At 40.8% G+C, this 21314-nt stretch overlaps 2 protein-coding genes across 2 annotated transcripts; both read right to left on the bottom strand.

Moving 5' to 3' along the window:
* Positions 1-671: 671 nt before the first annotated feature.
* Positions 672-16008, bottom strand: mcoln2 (mucolipin TRP cation channel 2). Its single transcript, XM_005923426.3, has 14 exons — positions 14360-16008; positions 13716-13869; positions 13058-13231; positions 12612-12768; positions 12181-12259; positions 12011-12107; positions 11816-11915; positions 11263-11375; positions 10980-11129; positions 9311-9412; positions 8876-8998; positions 6338-6544; positions 5038-5171; positions 672-1080 (listed from the first exon to the last, which is right to left on the bottom strand). Coding segments are annotated over exons 1-14 (1635 nt in total). The 5' UTR covers positions 14404-16008; the 3' UTR covers positions 672-1079.
* Positions 16009-16940: 932 nt separating this feature from the next.
* On the bottom strand, positions 16941-21314 carry clcc1 (chloride channel CLIC-like 1). The gene is made up of 9 exons (XM_042222270.1): positions 21020-21314; positions 20827-20934; positions 19440-19550; positions 19072-19293; positions 18627-18767; positions 18423-18522; positions 18002-18099; positions 17203-17349; positions 16941-17045 (listed from the first exon to the last, which is right to left on the bottom strand). Exons 1-9 carry the CDS (start codon positions 21149-21151, stop codon positions 16953-16955), a joined length of 1152 nt encoding a protein of 383 aa, XP_042078204.1. The 5' UTR covers positions 21152-21314; the 3' UTR covers positions 16941-16952.

The raw sequence follows: 21314 nt of genomic DNA, 5'->3' as shown, positions 1-21314 counted from the left end.
GCATCATTTTTTTAAACAATCTCTGGCTGTTTCGTTTAGTGTAAGGATAATACAGCTTTTACAAAACTTGTATTTTGATATTTCTTCACTAAAAGGTGCAGTGCTCTCTATTTCAAAACTGCTCTGTGTACATATACGCACACATTCCTGTATGATGCATCTGATTACTGAAGAAAGGGGAAGAGAAGGAGGAAATAAAAAACAAAACACAAAAATGAGCGAGGGCTCATCAAACATTTTTGTCCAGGGGTTCTGTAACTTCATGATCCAGGCACGTTTAAGAGTCTGCAGATATCTTCTTTACCTCATTTGTAAACTAGCTTTGAAGATTTTAAACAGCTGAATGATAAAATACTTAAAAAATAAATAAATAAAAGGCAACCTACTGGCCAACGTAGCTGAGAAAATGTGGGAGAAATGTGATGATCTTAACTAGGAGCACAGCTCTGCAACAGAAGTCATGCTCCAGCTTGTCTTTAACTTTAACCTGCTGGTTTCTACACAGATCGAGCTGACTCATCGTTGTGGTGTGTTCATTCAAAACTAGTCATAATCACAACTCTGCTGGAAACATGTTTGTGCACTTCAGAGAAAACTCACCCCCCACTCCCACCAGTGACATGATTACATTTAAATTTAAAAAAAAAAAAAAAAGGGGACAAATAGGAAGATTAGCCTTGCTGCAACCTTTACTTCAACACTTAATAAATTAACTTTAATGTTGTACATTCCCCAACAGCACTCGACCAAACTCCTTGGCCAAATAAACATCTAAGCAGTATTATAAACATACACAATTAATCCAAGCAGCCACTTCTTCTTAGTCCCAGTTCCAGCTCCGCATCTTGAGCTCCTGACTCCCGTTCAGTGAAGGAAACTCATTTGGCCTTTCTTATTGCACCTCACGGGATGTTACACGTGTAAATCTACATTCTCCAGGATTTTTTCAGTGTTTCAGCGTTGAGAAGTTTATCTCAGACATGTGAAGTATTGTTCCCAGCATTTTCCTCCCTAAACTGTCTCATCCAGAGGCGGGGCAGCCGTCAGCTGATAAGTATGACATCATCATTTGCTGGAACTCTGTAAGGAGAGAGAGAACTCATAAAACCACCAACCTTTCATCATGACAAACTACAGCATAGGCTACTTTTCACTCAGACATTCGATTGCGTGGTTAGCGAATGCTTCTCTTTAGAAAGCACCAATACTCATCTTACTCATAAATGATATGAACCAAATTCAAGAAAGAAAAATAGGTGGTTTCTGCTGGTATTCAAAATCAAAGCAAGCAGTGTACGATCTTAAATAATGGCAGTATCCTATTTATGGGACTCCTACATGCTTGTATACGAATGACCTTGCATGTCCCAGGTTTAATCAAATGTGCTCCAGCTTTATTAAAGCTACAGGTTGTTCAAATGCAGGGTACATGCCATTCTAAATGTAGCTACCAAGGCAACACTGTTATTCCCAAGTGTATCAATATTATGTTGGGATGATACATCCAACTTGTTACACAAGCAGACAGGAATTCTCACTTTAGGGCATAATCTTGCAACACTATCACGGTAATGTTCTTGGGATAATTCCCACACACGCATCATTAAGGCCTCGTTCTCCAATCTGTAATTTCAACTTCACGCAGGTTTGATAGCAACACACAGCAAAGATTTGCACACTTCACTGTATCAGAGTAAACCCACCAAAGAAAGCTGTAAGTTCAAACACTTTGTTTTTAAACAAAAGGTAATTTTCCTTCATTTTTATGATCTGCTGTAAGCAGAACATTTTCCAGGATTGGAATGATTGATGACGACGATGAGACCAAGTGAGTAAAGAAGTTGTATCTAATCATTTTGTTGTCAAAGGAGAAAACAAACTTTTATTGCACAAAAGGACGAGTGCACGGTGGTGAAGTGCAGACTGCATACAGGACAGAAACAACGACATTATGCTGCTAACATATTTCAGCTCTTTGCAAGCACAGACAGCACGCTAATGCTAAGCTAGCCAAGAGCCCAGAGTAAAAGCTGAGTGAATGCTGACCCCAGACCAGCACAAAGACCCTGATCTTCAACAGGTAACAAACTGATGTGCAGTCACTCACTCAGGTTTTTACATTCTTAACTGGTAATCATGAGACGTTTCATGAGGTGTGTGCCCTTCAGGACCTTTTTCAGTGCTACGAATTACTTTCTCCTGGGAGTAAATCAGTAATGTAATGCAATACTTTTCTTAAAGGTGTTCCGTGTTAAATGGCCTGCATTTATATATCGCTTTACTAGTCCCTAAGGACCCCAAAGCGCTTTACACATCCAGTCACACACACATTCACACACTGGTGATGGCAGCTACATGTAGCCACAGCCACCCTGGGGCGCACTGACAGTGTTGTTAACCCCAACACTGACCATAACAAAGAGTGTAAATCCCTCCTGCTGACCACACAGGATACAATTAAGTTGCATGAATGTAATGTCTTTGACATGAGGCTTAGCGATGGTGGTGACTGTCAAAACGCCGCCAAAGACAAGACATGAATGTTTTCTGTCTGATGATGACAGAGTGCCCCAGGCTGATTAAAATGACTCCTTTCACCTGTCCTGTTTGTAAGATAAACATCATGATCCACACTGACACATTCATATTCCTCAGTACACCGGATTAAAGTGGAGGCTCTGCTCTTTATTTACCAAATGCTACGGTGAGTCATAGTATCGGAGCGCCGCTGACTGCTGCTTTCTTTTTCCTACTCATGCACGTGAAACTCCAGGTGAAGTCTGATCGGCCTGTTCTGAAACTGTAAAGTCTGAGTTGCTGATCTCAGAGTTGATGATGGGAGTCAACATTTTGAGGAATAGGGCCATAATCTTTGACAGACTGCAGCTGATACATTTAAGTCCAGATACTGTTAAGTTTACAACCTCTGTCACACATATGCGTTCTATTACATTTAATTGAATTCACAAGAGTCATAATATACAAGAGATAACAAACCTGACGCTTTTGGTAAACAAGTTTTAAATCCAACCCAAGGATCACTTCCCAGCTTCCTTTCCAAACAAGGTAACAGATCCAGATGAAATTTCACCCAGTAAGACATTAAAACGTTAACTGAGAACACTGATCTAATTTTTGCTGGGACAGTAAGATAAGGATGCTTGTAAAAAATTAGATTTAGCCAGGTCAAAGGCTGCAAATGAATGCAATTATATAGTCAGTGCAAATCTACAAGAGTGCTAATAAGAAAACTGAACCAACTTTAAAAGATGGTCACTAATTTCAACAGAGGATGTACATTACACATCAGTACATAATGGCACTGTAACTGAAACTAGACTTCCTTAAACACTCAAGGCAACCAGAGCTGGAATCCCAGGAAAGCTGGGTGATAGAAAACGGCTGACAAACATCCATAAAAAATAAATAAAAATAAAATAACAAGCCCAAAACAAAACCCTCAAAGTCGGCGTGTTAACGTCTGCTGAAACAACGGCTGAAGAGCCCCGAGGGAGGAAACAGACTGTCTAAGCTCCAATGTGTCATCATAACACATACAGCAAAGGAAACTTTTCCCAGTGCCAGGACTTTCCCAACGAGTACACGACTACAGATCATTTTTACAGTGTGTACAAACATTCAAAGCTCTGGCAGGAAAAAAATAACAGTTTGGTGGCAAACGCGAAACACAGCTCTCTACAAATGACTACAGTAGTTGCTTTACTGGGTAAACAACATCTCATGCACTCAGTCACAAAACAGTCTCGTGCTTTTGAAGTGGAATGATTGTGATGGCGGCTACAGAAACCAATCGTGGTGTCCGTTTACAGCGAAACATTCTCCTGAACAGAAACATCAACTTCACAGTAATGTGCTGACTGTGATGGAGGAAGTGTTGCTGGGAGCAAACGGGGCACTGCGCTGCCGCTTTAAACGATAACGGGAAATAAAATGAAACATTTCTCAGGCCTGTTAAACACTTCATGTTATCAGACAACTGAAAAGAGGTTAAGTAAATGATAAAGAGAGAACACAGTGTGAGGTCGTTCTAATAAAACCACGCACAACAGAGCCGCTAAACCAGTCTCTCCAATGCATTCAAAACTGCTTTCGACTCACCACTGAGCCTTTTCAGCTCATTTTGAGCCACAATGTTTACTGTGACCTGTGCATTCAGGGACATAACAGTACAGAGGTAAGAACGGCTGGGAGTTTAAGGGGACGGTGGGGGCAGGGGTGTTCCTCAGTGTGGAGGCCCTCAGTTTCTCTGTAATCAGCCCATCACTGGGTGTGTCAGCATAGCTCCCACCACTAATTTCATTGCTCTCAAACCACGTAAGACGGAGCCAAACCGCAGCGTGGAGGAAACTCCGCTGCAGTCGGCTGCCTGCCGATGATGGAGATTGGCTCATGGAAATGGAATGAGAAGAAAACACCGACATACAGAGGAGTACGGTGTCCGTATATCATGGCGACAAGGTGTAAGCGACACAAACTCTGTTTTCATTTCTGAATGTTACCGTGAATCCTGTTTATTTGTACACGGACTGAAAGGGAGAGTGAGAATGTAACGGCGTTTCCTCGACATTTCTCTGATCAACTTCACTTTTGACGCTGGTGCCAGCTCTTTTCCGAAGACTTCATGAATCTTTCCCAGGAACAAGAGATGTGTTTCACTCTTGCCAGCATGACCGTCAGCATTCATGTTAACAGTAACTAAAAGTGACAGTTGTTTTGACCATCAGTTGATTTAGATATTGATTGATGGCCAAGATTTAAGAGGTTAAGACTACATCTTCTTCTCAAGCTAAGACCTAAGTAATAAGCTAAGCCAAGTAATAGCCCTAATAGTCAACAAGCAACCGTCAAACTATAATAAAATCTTAAATCTCACTGGCTAACAACTCTAAGCAGGTATTTAAAACACAATACCTCTTATGTTACATTGATGTTTGTAGAGAACAGGTTCCAGGTGTGGCTGAGTGTGTGAAGAGAGATTAAATATTAAACAAGCAACACTGCTGTGAACAGTCGTACCACTGGCAGTAGCAGAGTACAGAGTGCCTGACGCTGACGTCTGTCTGATCGCTCTCCTCTATGTTAGGCAGCTCTGTCGGCTCGTGGAGAAACTTCTGCAGGTCGGTCTGCGGGAACCCATTTTTCTGGTAACTCTGTTAGCAAATAGAAAAAGTCCAAAATGCATCACATTTAAAGTCAGAAGACAAAACTTTTTCCATGCTAGATTTGAGAAATGCACACCAATTTAACGCATATTGTAGACTCAAGCCCACAAACAGGTACCGCAATGACTGAAACATGGATTGAGAAACATTGTAACTGGTTTCGTCACATTTTTCTTCAAAATTTAAATATAAAATTTGAAATAAAGGCTTTTTATAGATGTGATATTCACTGATTGTTGTCTCCTCTCAGCAAGATGCAATTACATTATTGCCTAAGGGACAAGCAAGACAGGAAGTAAGATGTAAGAAGAGCACAAGATGCACTTAACCCCCCCCTCTTTTTGTCCTCGACACTTCTCTCCGTCCATCCTGCTGCTTATTTGGTTCATAGATGCCCAGACTCCCCACTCACCTGTCAACCTCATCCAGCTCCTCTGCAGTTTCTTCAGCCCTGAACTACCTGTGACGCACGCAAACACCTAACCTAGGATTCATGCAGGATCACCCAAATGCCCAAGTACCGTTCTACTGAGCCCCTTTTAAATAACTAAGGTCGTCACCCTTTTTAAGAAATAACCCAGACACCCTACTGAGGAAGCTCCTTCTGGCTGCTATCAACAGCTTGTGGCCATGCGTGGGTGGGAGGCATAAAGCACCCAGTAAATTGATGCCATCTCCTCCCATAGCAGACAGCTACAGCATCCTCATTACTGCAGACGCTGCACCAATCCATCTGTCAATCTCCCGCTCATTCCCCGACTCATGAACAGGACCCCGAAGCCACCTTAACTCCTTCAACTTGAAGGAGTTGCTTCCCAACCCAGAGTGAAGACACACTACTTCACTCATATGAATGCACTCGATTTGTACCATCCTTTCTCTTTGTCACGCAGCTAGACTTAACCTGCAACACTGATGTGGCATTTGGTTGAAGAGTGGCAATCTCACACAGGGACGTCCCTTTTTTGTGGTTCTGTCAGAAGAGATGTGAACATCCCTTTTGTCTTGCTGGCAGAAAGCTCAAAGTACAGTAAGGATTGTTGTTCAGTTTTAGTCCACATTTTCCAGCCTCCTGTCAGGTCTAACAAGATCCAAGAGTTTAATTGACAAAATGCCACAGTTTTCAAATGACTCGCACTCGGTAACGTAAGTACCTTGATGGTCTCATAGGCGTCGGTTATAAGAGCGATAAAGAGCGACAGCACCATGTAGATGAACAGGGAGATGAAGGAGTACAGGTAAGCCCGACTGAAGAGCCACACCAAGGTGTTTTTGTCCTTAAGCTGGGCGAAGGTGGTGAACATGTCGTCTCCATTCAGCAGAGAGAACAGGCACTCTGCCACAAGACTCAGGCCCTCAAACTACAGAGAAAGAGGGAAATAACAGTGCAGTGAGCAGTTAACAAATCCACAGAAATCTGAGATTTCCTGGAAAACAAAAGAGAAGATGGAAAGAAATTTGTTACATTACTGCAGCTTTTCTTCCTTTTAAAAAAAAAAAAAGTTAGACATTTGGTCTGTAAAAATGCCATAAAATACAATTTAGTGTTAATCACCAACTTCAAAAGGACAACATGACATTATTTTATTATTTTTCTTATAAATTGCAAGTAAAAATTCTTCACACTGAAAGACTGTTTTGATCTTTTAAGTAGCTGATGTAACAAATGTTAATGAGTAAGTCTTAGGTCGAAACCCAGTTTATCACAGGAAGACGAGTCACTTCAGATTATTACCATCAACATATTAAACAGGCAACAGAAGTGTTTAAGTAAACAGCCTGAATGCTCAGGTATAGGTCAGCTTCACTGTGTTTTGATCAGAGATTAAAGAAAACTTGGAGTTTCCAAAAGTACTTGGTTGTATTAAAAGAAACGCTGGACCTCGCAGGCTTAATAATAAGACAACGAGTTTGTCTAAAGACTGATAGGAATGATGCAATAAAGGAAAAAAGGGAGACCGTTGGTTGAAAGAACCAATCAGAAAGCCCGACACAAAACAGAAAGAAGTCATGTTCCACAAGAATGAGATAAGATCTAAAAACAACATCACTCTCAGACACTATGGATTCAGCTGACAGCACTTGAAGACGTGTGGAACGGCAAGCCGCAGGTCATCCCCTGCTGATTTCCTTCTGTAAATAACCTGAGGATCCTGGAAACACTTACAGGTCACTACGGGGGACTCCCCGAAACATCGCAGTATAAATATAAAAGTCTCCGTTGACTGCATCGCTGCGCAAACGTAAAGAACTGTAACACGGCTGATGTGAAACGCTGGCATAGCAGAGCTGGTTGCACAAATGGTAGTCGGGTAACAGTTTGCTTTTCATGTGGGCCTGATAAGAGTCTATTTCACTGTTAAACAGAGAAAAGTGTACTTAACAGCTAAAATGACCTGCTTGAATGCCTTCAGTGCACCAACCGTATGGATGCTTTGTTAGTTCCACAGACGGGCATTCCTAAACATGGGAGGTAGTGAAGTGACATAAAGGCAAACACAAAAATCAGCTCACAATATATTTACAGTAGTTACTCCTCTTCAGCACAAGATTATCAACAATTTAGCCAGTGAGAGGCAAGATGTGAGGCAGCTGTTCTCAGGCTTCCCCACATCTGCCTCTGCAGATTAGGAGCTCTGCCGTGTTTAGACGCCTACTTCTGCTCAGACTTCCGTAAATAATTTATCTTAACAAGCCAGAACAGCTAAACATACAGATCACTGTCTGGGGAGCTCCCAGTTAAGGTTAGAGTTTCTCAGGATTTTAAGAAGTGCTCCAAATGTTGCTCAAGTCCAGCTGTAATCTCCACAAATTCTTAAAACATGAGCCGCTCAACTTTGTTTCTCACTTGTATGCATACATTTGGAGGAAACTGCTTCTTGCAGCCTCTTTCAGTTTGAGATATTTGCTCTGTTTCGGGGCAGTTGGCCCAAAACTGAATGTGGCACAATTCTGTTGCTAATCATCAACCATTTGATTCATTCCTCAAATGGTTGATTCATCCACGCATATGCACACACATCAGTGTACAAATGAATGTGTTATGAATGTGGCAGCAATCACTGTACAATGTTCAAAACCTGGTCACCAATGAAGCAGCGAACAGCAGCCAGTGAAGCAAAACAAGCATTATCATGCACTGACACCTAGTGGCCGTTTTATTTAGAGAGTCTTATAAATGCACTGAACTCTAGTTGCTCCTGTACAGGGAAGCCAAAGGCCATGTGTACACTTTGTTCAGTTTGAAGAGCAACATGCTGAAATAGCAATTTGAAAGAAAGAGCTTGGAAAACCTGATGGAGAAGTTAAGATTTAACTTCTCCAAGTCCAATCTGACAGTCATCATAAAAAGGAAAGTATCGTACAACCACAGTTCCAAAAAAGTAAATAAAAAATAAACTGTCAAATAAACAAATCACTGATTTGCAAATCTCATAAAACTCATCAAAATCAAACTTTGAATATCTCATCTACAGGTTATCAAGAGTCTGAATCTGGGACACGATCAAAAACAATCACCTAAAACACTACCGTAAGTCCGTTTTTTAAAAGATGTGCACTTTTGGGAGTTCCTCAATTCAATATCAGCGTCAGCAACATTTCGTGAGGAAGAAAAAGAAGCCTGGACTGTTTCCCCTGCATCTCTGTCACACCCATCACAGTGATTTCCTCAAAACCAGTTAGAAAGTTACCTTCTCGTGGTACGGCCCCAGTACAATCCAGCCACAAAAAGTATAGCCGAGGTAGATCATGCCAGCACAGCAGCAGAAACGCAGGACCTTTGGAAAGGCTGCCTTCATGGTTAGGATCAGCACCTAAACTTGGAAGAAATATACTGTTTTTAAGTGAATTTTAAACCTTATGAGACAACAAATAAAGGTTTATGTGAGAGTGGAGCGGACGGATACAGGTCTACACATGTGCATGATGAGAATTAAAATAAATATATCATTCTCACAGCATATTAATACAAGTTTCTCCATCACTGTTGCATTAAGCTTAATGTGATGAGCTCCTGCTTAATATTTTGCTCATTGGAAGCTCTCACATGAAACAGACTTCAAACTCTGAGATCATAAATGTAGAACATTAATGCCTTACATCAGTCGTGCCGAGCATGGACTCACATTGTATTTCTGGAAGTATCCCAGGTACCTGATCACTCCAACCCACACCAGTAATGTAGACGTCCCCAGGAAGATACTGCACACGTCATAATTTGTAAGGTTCTACACAAGAGAGCAGAGAAAGTCCACGATTAGGGATGAAATCATAGTTCTAGAAAACTCTGTTACATAATTACACACAGTATACATAAGTTATATTACAGTAAAGCTGGTTTTGCTGTATGATTGCAGTAAATGACATAGTCTGGGTGATTATTTTATTAGGGTTCAAAGTACAAAGTGAAGCCAAGGAACGATAAACCTTAACGTGCTTTAATGCTTTAATGCATGTGCACTGAGAAGAAAACTACAAATGTAAACTGCAGGTTTCTTAAAGGACAGCTTCACTGATTTTGCAATTTCTGATTGTGTCCAACTGCTCAAAGTTATTATCAACGTCCGAATCACAATGCAAAGTATCGTCAGTCACGTTGAAATTTGGTTTGGAATTTAAAGTTTGATTAAAGGTCCAAACTGTCCTTTATACGTCTAACGATGTAATTATAAGATACTAAAACCTAACTGGTGAATTAATGCTGCACTCAGACAACTTAACCTCCGCTGAAAAGTTATTGTAGCAAATAATAGTAGAGCTTCACCTGCAGTGATAAATTATACAAAAGAAGCAAAGTTGGGCATAAATGAGTCTAACTCTTTAAAACTTAAAACACATCGGTGGATATAAATAAAACATTAAAATAATGAAATATGATAAAAATTTGCCTACACACTAGAGATGGCACGATACCACTTTTTTATGTCCGATACGAATCTGATAGTGTGTTTTTTAATCAATAAAACAGTTTTTTTAAATGTCTTGCTGCATTTTGTATAAGTTCATACTCACGTCTAAAAAAACAAAAAAACAAAAAATACTTCATAGTTCAGCAAAAGTGATCAATCTAATAAACTTAAATCCTCTAGCCTCCCTATTCTGGTATTTTAAAGAGTACCTAGTAGAAATATTAAACAACCTAACTAATAGGGTTGCCAACTCCCAGCAACAACAAAGGGAACCACTTTCCACCTCGTGATGCTTAATTGACGTAATCAACCTTAATCGAATGCACCGGTAAAATAAAATGCACAGAAATCAATTATTTTTCTACAATAATTTAACAGATTCAACATATTTCTTCAACAGAACTGCAGACTGCACAGATGGTTCCCAAAGGAAAAAGTACTATAGCTTACTAGGGTATATTAGACTTAACAGTTACTATATACAGTAATGGACTTCTATACATTTTACATCAGATAAAAACTTTGGGTGTAAGATTCAGATAATTATTTATTAAAAGCTCGACATTTTAAATGAGAATAAGAAAGAAAAGTATGTCTTTGTGCCCCTTTTCCCTGTTAATGCCCTATCGGCCCCCCTGGCTAAACTTTGCTAGATCCGCCCCTGCACAGTTACAGCCGTCAGCTACGTAGAAAAAGATCCTGGTGTACAAAGTAATATTAAATACATTCTGACAACAGCTTATTATACAAAACCTTTTCTACATAAAGATATACATTTTCAAATCTTCTGCAATTATTTGACAACTTTTAAATGACAACTGAATAGGGGGGGGGGGGTGTTATGGTTAAACGCCATTGCAAGAAAGAAAGGGATTATTCATTTTACCTTTGCTTGTATCTCCATCTTCAGAATCGATCCAATTATGGCGAAGAGGTCGCTGACGATGACCAGCAAGTACCAGCCGTTCAGAAACTCCCTCTGGTCGTCCTCGCACACTTTCCGATTAAAGTTTTCATGGAAGAATCTGGAGAACCTCTTCAAAATAAAACAATGGGAATTCAGTCAATTTAACACACACACACACACACACACACCTTTATCCACGATGTTTAAGTTAATTTCAAAAAGAAAAAAAAAAAAAGGTAGCTGCTTGCATGGTGTTGCTGACCTGCAGTAACCTGACGGCCAGTATGATGGAGCGAGTGCACAGCACGGCTGATGTGAGGCACATCAGAATGACGAAGGCATCAAATACCAGCAGATAGTGTGTGTTCTTCTGAGCTGAAACACACACACAAAAAGCACAAGTGTGGGTGTGAGAGGGTTTATCACTCAACTCCCTCACACTCACAGTTCTGACACCGATAACACAAGTCTGAATGCAAACGCCTCAGTTACAGGAAACTGCCCAGTCTTGGTACAAGTTTGGAGACAAATCCTTCCACACACTTTAACAACGTGGTGAACAAGCTGCTGCAACACAAAATAAACTGGACAGACACATTGGTCCACAAGAGTTTATTTTTATTTAGTCTGATTCTTTAAAACTTGACAACATTTTGATATTTTTACAAATATTCCAAACATGCATTTGCAGGCTGACCTGTTGTTTTACTCAAATGTGAAAAACAGTTTTCAAAGCCATAACCCGTCTCATTCCTCCCTCATTTGTTATCATTAATTAATTTTTGCTTCGCTTCGGTTAGAGAAGTTCACCTTACCCGTCCCCGATATCTTCCAGTCTCGGCACGCGCTGCTTTCAGCGTCTATGTCCAGGAATAGTTTCACCTTTCCACTGTGACACTGGTTATCGAACGTTATCTATCAAATCAAAGGGATCCAGGTGTTTATATGTGCTTCAATCCAGCTGTGTTTGCTGCTTTTACATGGCGTTAATAAAGCCAAGAAACTTATACCGTAACAAAGAAGGAGTAGCAGTCGGGTAACTCTCGCGAACGCACTGTCTGGAGGTTGATTCCCTTCAACTGGAAGGTTATTTTGATGTCGACAAGCCTGAAAAAGCGGCAAAATGTTTGATTTAAAATGGGGATGTCAGCATGTAATGTAAATATTTTAAACAGCATACCTGTAAAAATCCAGATTAAAAAAGGATGAATTCTCTGCTCTCCACAGGTTTGCAGTATTTGGATCGTGTGACATACAAACTGAAAAAAACCCATCACATATATGTGGTGTGTAAAAAACACAGACACAGCTTTTGTTTCCCCTCAAAATTAGTTCTTATACTCCAATATGGAATTTCATGACCTGTTTAAATTACCAGTAAATCCCATAATGGTTCTAAAATGTCTGAAATATATAAGAAATGGTATTTTTAAACATGAATCTTTTGTCCCGTTTCTAATAAAAACTCTTCAGGTTTGTCACTAAATATTAAAACTACAGGAGCCCAAAGGGGAAATTTTAACAACACTGAGCTTAATTATCTAAATGGCAAATCTGACACCAACTTCGCCGCGTATAACAGCAAACTGACATGCAAATTTTCCCTCTCACCCGTCTCCAGCTGAGCATCGATGTCATAGATCTCATCTGAAGGCTCCACGCTGCCCCTCCTATAGTACTCTTTACATATGGTGAGGGGCAGCAACTTGCCATTTTCATCCTCTGCGTAACTGATCGGGCCCACGGAGAGCTGGCCCAGCTGACTGTACTGTACACAACAGGGAATGTTAGGAAAATTTAAAAAAACAAACAAAAAAAACAGAAAACACTCCAGGGTGACGAGACAATAAAGAAGCTGAAAACTGGAATATCGCAGTGAAACACGATAAAACAAGAAATTCAAAAAATAAAGCAGTTCCAACTCATGCGAAACTTAAATTACACCAGATATGTTTATATGAGCTTTAGATTGGAGTTCCTGATGTGCATATTCTATAATAAAACTCAACACTACATACACTTCATAATGCTACAGTAAAAAAGTCACTGTTACTTGCCTGATCCATGACATAAAACAGACTTTCATAGACGTCGTGCTTTGTGTAGACGGCAACGCTGTAGTCGTCCTCATCGAGCCCGCTGTAGCCTTTTAAGAAAAGGTGTTTGAGCGCCATGGTGTTCTCTTCCTTATAGGAAACCACCAGCTGGTTGTTGAGGCCGAACAGGACGAGCTGTGGGGAAAACAAGAAAGGAGAGTTGAACATATACGCATCTTATTCCTTTTGAGGTGGAAAACACATGTTATGGTAGCTTTACATCTCTGACATACCTCTCAGTCAGTTGGGCCTTTTAAAAAGGAGATTAGCCAAAACTGTAGTTGTTATGGACATGGAGTATTGTGCAATCTCCCACAGCTACACATTTACAAGTAGTTTTAAAGTGTTACGTGAAATACTGATGAGGTGCTTTGAAGACGTTTGTGTTGTTTTAGGGCCGTGTGCTTCCGAAACAATACAAATTTAGCAGCAAAATAAAGACAAACACAAATATTCCTTTATTCTCCCATTTTAAGCAGGACCCTCAGTGTAAGCATGTATATACACACTGCTCTTGGCTGCATGCCTTCGATTACAGATTGCAGTTCCAGGAAGCTCCTTCTGAGTGCTGCCTCTTTCCTGGTCTTTCCCAACATACAATAAACCCCAGTGCACATACTTGTGTGGTGACCATGATGATTTTCAGGATCTGGACTCCCATTTTCCAGGGAATGTGTCTTCGGGCTCTGTACTTCTCACAGGGGCTCATGAAATAATACCTCAGGTCATCTCTGAGGTTCTCCTCTTTCATAATGTCGTGAGTTATGACAGAGCTGTAAGACAACAACCATCATGCAGATGACAGAAACAGATCGCAGTGCTGTGGGCTACACGGTTAAAACATGTGGAAATGAACAGATGGTGAGAGGAGTTTCTCTACGAAGGCAGAAGAAAGCAGCCAGAAGGCTGAAAATGCAGAAGTGAAAGTTAAAAAGAAAGACAGTTATTTTATCAGCTCTTGTTGTTGCGGTGTACCAGACTGGTAATCAATCACACGGAGAGATCCGTGTACGAAGTTCAAGGTTAGCTCAGTAAATGTACTTTCACCATTTCCCCCAATTGTTTGTCAACTATAAACAACACAAATCCAAGTCTCCAAGTTACAAAGTGCAACGTTAAATCCAGCCCTGATCACGTCATAAAACTTCCTGATGACTTTCGCGGTTGTTTTTAACGTTGTTACATTTTAACATGCGGCATTTCAGAATGATGAGGTAACAAAACTATATTTGAACGCAACTTATTTAAACATAAAAAGCTTACCTGACCGAATTGCTTCTATCCAGATAGCGAGAAAATAACTCCATTTTTGCAAAGCAAGGTGGGGAAAAGCCAAATGACTGAAGGGAGATTATTAAACGTAAGCCGGACAGCTCCGGCAGAGAGTCAGAGACAACTCTGCTCTGCTGCGCGTGTGCCCCGCGAGACCACGACGCTTTCAGTCAGCCAATCAGGAAATGGGTTTGAGGCGGCACAGGTGCGCAATCTACGAGTGAACGAGTGCTCACGGAAAGGCCCGAAACATAATGTGGTTAAGAAACTAGATTTAAATAGAAAAAACAAAATAATAATGAAACGTTGCTGTGTGCGTGAAAATCAGTGCGTCAGTGTAAAACCTTTGAACTGATTAAAACCTGGAGCAGTTACTGATATAGGAACAAACTCCACAGAAGACATAAGGTACTTCTATATTTCACAGGCAAGAGTCTGTAGGTCAGGTCATCACACATGATACTATAAAGCAGGGATGTCAAACTCATTTTACATTGGACGCAACATACAATTCACCAATCAAACTGCCCTTTCAGTCAATGAAATGAAGTTTAACTACACATTTAACCACTGAGATGTTTCAATGGTACATCTCAGGTTTTCCTCATGATACAGAAACGGTGCTGTAGTACATGAAATAAATATTTCAGCGTGATTCTTTGGGCTCAAAATAGAAGAAATGTGTGAAATTACTGAAAAAACCCTGATAGCTCAGTGCCCAGATGTTCCTGTAATTAAACATGAAAAAGTTGGTTAATTCAGACAAGATGCCATTTTTGTTTCTATGATCAATAGTGAAAAAACAGGGTACTTTGTAATTTAATTGAATTAACTGATATAGTATTAATAGCCACGGGGGAAGTCTTTATCAGAAGGAGAAGCTATAAAACCTAAATTAACAAATATTTTAAACTCCAAATTTTTATGCCATCCTTCACATTTTCCCAAAGCCATCTAGTGGCCGGAACAGTGTCTTTGCCAGGCCTTGTGTTTGACATCCAAGTCTCACAGATGCATGCAGCATATCCTAAGAGGTCGGAGGAAGACGGGTCCTATGTTAAACAGAAACCAGCACATTCCTGATACGATCTGCTGCTGCTTGGCGTCCACCTAAGATGACAGCTACAGTGTGTTAAATGTGAAACGCAGGGACCGTGTTTAATTTCTGTTCCAAAACCTCACGTTGGACAAAGAAACATGACGGATGTGACAAAACTTTATTTGTCCACTGATGAACACAGAGCAACAAAGTCAACTTCCTGATATCAAATATGACTTCCACAGATCAGAGCTGGAACGCCTGTGAGCTCCTGAAGCTGCTTGCATCCAGCAGACAGGAGGGAAAACTGTAAATCATCGTCCTCAAATGACAAAAATGAAATGATGACGTGGAGATACAGTCGATGACATGCGCTGGATTTCAGCCACTTCATTGCTTTTTATACTGAGCGAGCTCCATCAAGCTCACTATGGTTAAAATCCACTGTTCTTGCACAGATGTCCATGTTGTGGTAGCAACAGAAATCCAGCATATATAAAGCAGAAAGTCAAGTCAAGTCATCTTTATTCACATAGCACATTTAAAAGACATCAAGTGTCGGCCAAAGTGCTGAACAGAGGAATATGATAAAAAGAATTAAAACAGATAAGATGAAAACAGAAACATTGTGACATCCATACATTTTTGTAAAAAATAAAAAAAATAAAAAATAAAATAAAATGATAATAATAATAATATGTACACATTCACACACAAGTACACACATGTGAACATAAAATACATGTATACGTGTCTACACATGCAAACATCATCCAACGAGATAAAAGACCAGAGAAGCTGAAACAGAATAAAGGTGGGAGATCTGAAAGCCTTGGAACATAGGTTGGTCTTCAGATTCGATTTGAAGACTTCCAAGGATGAAGAGGATTTTATAAAAGAGGGAAGACTGTTCCAGAGTCTCGGCAATGGAAAAAACCCTGTCACCTGTAGATATGCACTGGGAGCGTGAAACGAATAGAGGCATCTGACTGGAGGAGCACAGAGTTCGAGTGGGTAGGTGCAAGCTAAGAAACGAACAGTAATGATAATGTAGAGCCAATAATGCATTAAAGAAACTAAGACGAGATCAGCAGGTATCAAAACAAACAAAAACAAAGAAAAAAACCCCAAAAGACAAAAATATCAATAAAAAGTTTTCATTAAACATTAAGATACCAATTTATGTTGCACATGAATATTTACCCTCATCTCAGCAGAAGCATTAAATAATAAGGACATTAGTCTCCACCAAAACCCACTATTGTGTGTCTAATTTGATATTTAAGTTGATTGGATGAATCTAAACAAAAATTATTTTAAAAAGTGTGTGTGTGGGGGGGGGGGGGGGGGGGGGGGGGGGGGGGGGGGGGGGGGGGGGGGGGGGGGGGGGGGGGGGGGGGGGGGGGGCGGGGGGGGGGGGGTGGGGGGGGGGGGGGGGGGGGGGGGGGGGTCAGGGGCACCTGATCGACACTCTGCGCTTCTGGGAGCTCAGGTCTGAGATCATCAACGTTTTGGCTAGTCGAGTAGCACATCTTGGTGATCTGTTCAGCTCTGGTGGTGGTGGGTCCCTTTGTGGGCGCGTAAAAGTGCCATGATGCCATTCTGGAAGGCTGCTTGCACACTTGCATACACAATCACCTGAAGAAGATATGCATAAAAAAGGCCTTAGAGCTTGAAGGTCCTGTGCAGCATCTTTTCTGTTCCTAGGACTGCGCTCTTCTGGACAGAGACCTGTTCTATTAATCTTATCCATCTATAGAAAGCTCTATAATGTGAATAAGGTGACAGGTTTTACCACAGTAGCAGGCATGGTAGTGAGCAGGACTGGGATCTGCAGGGTAACCGGAAGATCTTTGAGGAGCACTCGAAGAAATTCACTGAATCCCTGACCGAAGTACTTCAGTGGCTCTGTGATGAAGGTTGTGATGGTAAATAAGATTGCCTAAACAGAGAAGCATGTCCAGGTTATAAAACTACATACATATAGAAAGTCCAAACTCATACAAAGGAACACAGTTTAGGAAGACTTTGCATAGAAAAACATATAGCAGTTAGAAAAAGGTAGAAAAGTGGCAAATGTATGTGTCAGCTTAATAGAAAGCAAAGCAATGAGGTTTCAGCCATATCGGATGTGATTTAAACATTGGTTTGTAGGGAAGAATGGTTATTCACCAACTGGTCGCTGGATGAAATCGGTGCAAAGAAGGCGCTGTACCACAGACCTCCTTGTGACAACTTTGGTTTTCAGCCGGTTGCCACAGTGGCTGTAAGTTTTCACATCTGTCTGTAAATACTTGCTAACTAATAGCCGAGAAGTTGCACAACTTGAAAAAGTGATGGTTTGCCTTCAGAGTAAAAGTTGTGCTTCAGTGCTGCAGTTAAGATGTTTCAAAAGGCACAACTTTTACTTTTTATCTCACAACTAGTGGTTGTTGCATGGTCGTGAGCAAGTCTCCAGGTCTGTGTGGCAACTGATTCACAAACTCCTACACTATCAGCATGTTTGTCACGTCCAGAATGGTAGACAAATTTAAATCATGTGTTTAGTAGTGATGTGTCTGCAAGACCTCAATAACTTGAACAGAGTGACTTACCTTGATTGGTGATACCAACAAAAGAGGGTCAACTATAAGAACTTCATAGTATCTCTTACAGGGGTCATCTTGAAGAGTCCAGGTGCTTCTAAACCACTCTGCAGGAAATCAAATACAGGCCTAAGCTTAGGCAGACGTTATGCACTAAATATGATTAATATATCCAAAACAGCAGTGCTGGAGTCTAAAACTATTAAAACAGCTGAGACTTCAGATTTTGCACAATGACTGCAGAGGGACTTGTCGTTAAATTCCTCTCCATCTCATGGCTGTGCAGTGAAATGTATTTCAAAATTATATTGAATACGCTCTAAAATTAAAAATAAAAAGAAGTTTTTTTCTCAGCCGGTTAATATTTTAGATATAGGAGGTTTTCACAGAATACCAATGCTATGTCTGTTCAACACTGGCAGTGGCATACCTTTCAAACTGTCAATCCAATCCATTTTCTCCACTCCAGTGCATTTTGCATTGAAATTCTCCATCTTCAATATATTACTTTGATGCTCAGCAAAGGCAAGCTGAACAAAATATACATATTTATTAAAAACATCTTATTTTACAGTCAAAACACTGAATTGCAGTTGAACTGAAACCCCTGAAAACTGCAGGGGCTCCTATTTACCTTGTACAGGTAAAACCAGTTCCAGATAACACTGACGAATAAGCAGACAGCAAACAGTTGTTGGAACAGCACAAACCAGGAGATCTTTGTCCACAGTTGGAGCATGATAATGACTAGTATAACCAGGATAAATAACACGATCTGGAGAACGGAGCAGAGAACAGTTTAAGTGGTTACAGAAAATAGAAACCATTAAAACACAGCAGACACATTAAGAAAAGTCAAAACAGAAGGGGGTCAAAGGTAAAAGCTACATTTGGTTTAAAAAAAAAAGACATGTTTTTATATCTGCACTGACAACTTCTCATGAAACCATACTGAGTGTACATGAAATCAACAGACAGCTCTCCTTCTTGTTCATGGAGACAACACTAGACAAGAGATTTGGGGGGAGTTGGCCTCAAACCAGAGAAAGTGGAGTCACAGTAATAAAGACTGAGATTACTTTCAATAATGTATGCAGCTCCACCCCAAAGGTGTCTTCAAATGGCCACTTCCTGGGCCCATAATCATGCGGTTTAACGTCCACAAGAATCTGACTGATGGCATTGTCCAGGACGCCTGGTCTACAGCTGTCTTCACTCTCCAGATGTGCCTGGATCTCCTCCATGGCTTGTTTGGACATTTTGAGTTTGGCATCATAAAAGACATCTGTGGAGTCACTGGGCTGGAGAGAAATGGGAGAAGTGTCTTAAATTGCACATTTTTTTCCACCACACTTGTAAAATTATTAAACGAGAGAGTAAATATGATAGCACAATATGCTCGACTGAAATCTCATAATTCAACATAAAACATGAGATGACCACCTACCACACCAGCACTTTGTATTGCCTTCAACAGTCTGCTAAGAAATCTCTTGAACACTGGGCTGCATGTTGGCTGCTGTGAGATGCGCTCGATCGTCTTCTTATGATCTTCAATCTGAATGAAGGCAAGGCAGAATATCTGAAGTGCCTGTCCTGAATAAGTTCCTATTTCCCAGTCAAAGCTTCTGGGATTATGGGAAAGACCCCAGGTTCTCTTCTAAGACTGGTTGGTGGTGTAAGGATCTGAACGATATCTTCTCGATACACTTTGAGCCCGGTAATAACACTTCACCATCATTTAAACATCTCAGCCTAGTCTTGTTGCTAACCACTGTCTGCCCACAGATGATGTTATAGCACAGCATTTCCAAACCACTGTGCAGCCCCACAGAAGTATGCCATGAGAAATCATCAGGTGTGCCATGGAAGATTATCCAATTTCACCAGATGGGTAAGGGAGCAGCATGTAGTAATAGGCAGAAAATTTCCATTCTCTTCCACTAGAGGGCAGTGCAACATCTTGCACAAATTAAGAGGGTTGCCAACCGCCAGTAAAACAGAAGAAGGGCCGCAGGTAATAGCGATGGATAAATATCTGAAAATAAAAAAAGTAGTGAATCTGACCTGAGTCCTGGAGAAGACTCAAATGAAGGCCCTGAAGGCATGAGCAGTGGTCAGAAAAAAACAAAAGGAGAGCTCAAGATAATACAATGAAACTCATCTTGCCATTGGATTCACCGGGGAACCAACCAAGCCAATTCCACTATGCCTGCTGCTGAAAAACTGTCAAACAGTGCCAAGGTTCCAAGTAAACGTAAATGCCATTTCTAGACAAAACACCCAAGACTTCAAAACAAGAACACAGACTATTTTCCCTTTCTGGCAAACAAAGTTATTTCAGCTCTGCTTCCTTCCTCCACAACCCATCTATGGGTTTTATAAACATGATTGCTATCAAGACAAGAAAAAACCAAAACACAGACTCAGGACTGTCGAGGAAGATCTTCGTGTGTCTTCCTTCAACTCCTGCAAGAATATCAGCTTTGTGTTCAACTAAACAGGCACAGGTTTCACACTATGTAGCTTAAGAGTAGATTTTAAATATATCTTGTAAGAAATGAACTTTTGTGACATTTTTATTTGGTGTTGTGATTTTTCTATGTGACGTGGCACTAAAGGGTTGGGAAACACTGTTCTAACAGACTACAGCTCAAAACATGTAAAACCGGTTTGTTGTACATGACATTGAGTTCACCTTACTTAAATGGCCTTTTTAGACACGGTTGACGTTCATGTTTTGTGTACCAGTTAGAACAAAGCGATAAGCCTGGAGGCGTATAATTAGACAATTTGAAGATAGTTTTTCCTATTTAAAACCTCTAAACACCAACCTGTCCCTCTAACTCCTCCACTTGTTTGTTGCAGGGCGATGGCTCAGTCTGGCTGGAGTCCTGATTGTACTCTTGTCTTTCAGTGCCCAGATTGTCACAGCTTGCTGGCTGCGTTGCAAACACACATACAAACTAAGTGTCTGAGCTGGACAACACAACATCTTCACAATACTCAGAGTAAAAATCTCCCAACCTCAGTAGGCTTTCTCATCCTTTTGGTCGTAGCATCATACATGGTCATGTCGTAAGGGTTGACCCACTTGCTTTCCTCCTGCTGGCCCACGGCAGTGAGCAACAGGTTGCACAACAAAGCAATGAGGAGCATCCTGGCTGGGAGAAGACAGACTCTTATCCAGTGTTAATTCCTTTACAGTGAAAACAAGCATAGGTGGACACCTATAGCTAGCACTGTTAGCTAAGTTTAAGGCTCAACTACAAAGCAGCTTCGGCCTCACTGACTCACACATGGCCTTAAAGGTAGTTTAACA

The sequence above is a fragment of the Haplochromis burtoni genome, unplaced genomic scaffold, assembly GCF_018398535.1.
Source record: "Haplochromis burtoni strain Fernald_Lab_line unplaced genomic scaffold, NCSU_Asbu1 Contig_5, whole genome shotgun sequence".
In the NCBI taxonomy this organism is placed as follows: domain Eukaryota; kingdom Metazoa; phylum Chordata; class Actinopteri; order Cichliformes; family Cichlidae; genus Haplochromis; species Haplochromis burtoni.
Note: the sequence above shows the minus strand (reverse complement) of the source record. Positions and strands in the feature narration are given on the sequence as shown.

Bases quoted from the DNA above. Each gene is read 5' to 3' on its own strand.
- mcoln2 (XM_005923426.3), bottom strand. From the start codon at position 14,403: ATGGAGTTATTTTCTCGCTATCTGGATAGAAGCAATTCGGTCAG. The intron at 13,870-14,359 runs GTAAGCTTTTTA...GTTGTCTTACAG, and splicing joins GATAGAAGCAATTCGGTCAG to CTCTGTCATAACTCACGACA. The intron at 12,769-13,057 runs GCAAGTAACAGT...TGTTGTGTACAG, and splicing joins TGTTTTATGTCATGGATCAG to TACAGTCAGCTGGGCCAGCT.
- clcc1 (XM_042222270.1), bottom strand. From the start codon at position 21,151: ATGCTCCTCATTGCTTTGTTGTGCAACCTGTTGCTCACTGCCGTGGGC. The intron at 18,768-19,071 runs GTAATCTCAGTC...TCCGTTCTCCAG, and splicing joins AGCTGCATACATTATTGAAA to ATCGTGTTATTTATCCTGGT. The intron at 18,100-18,422 runs GTATGCCACTGC...GATTTCCTGCAG, and splicing joins TTGGATTGACAGTTTGAAAG to AGTGGTTTAGAAGCACCTGG.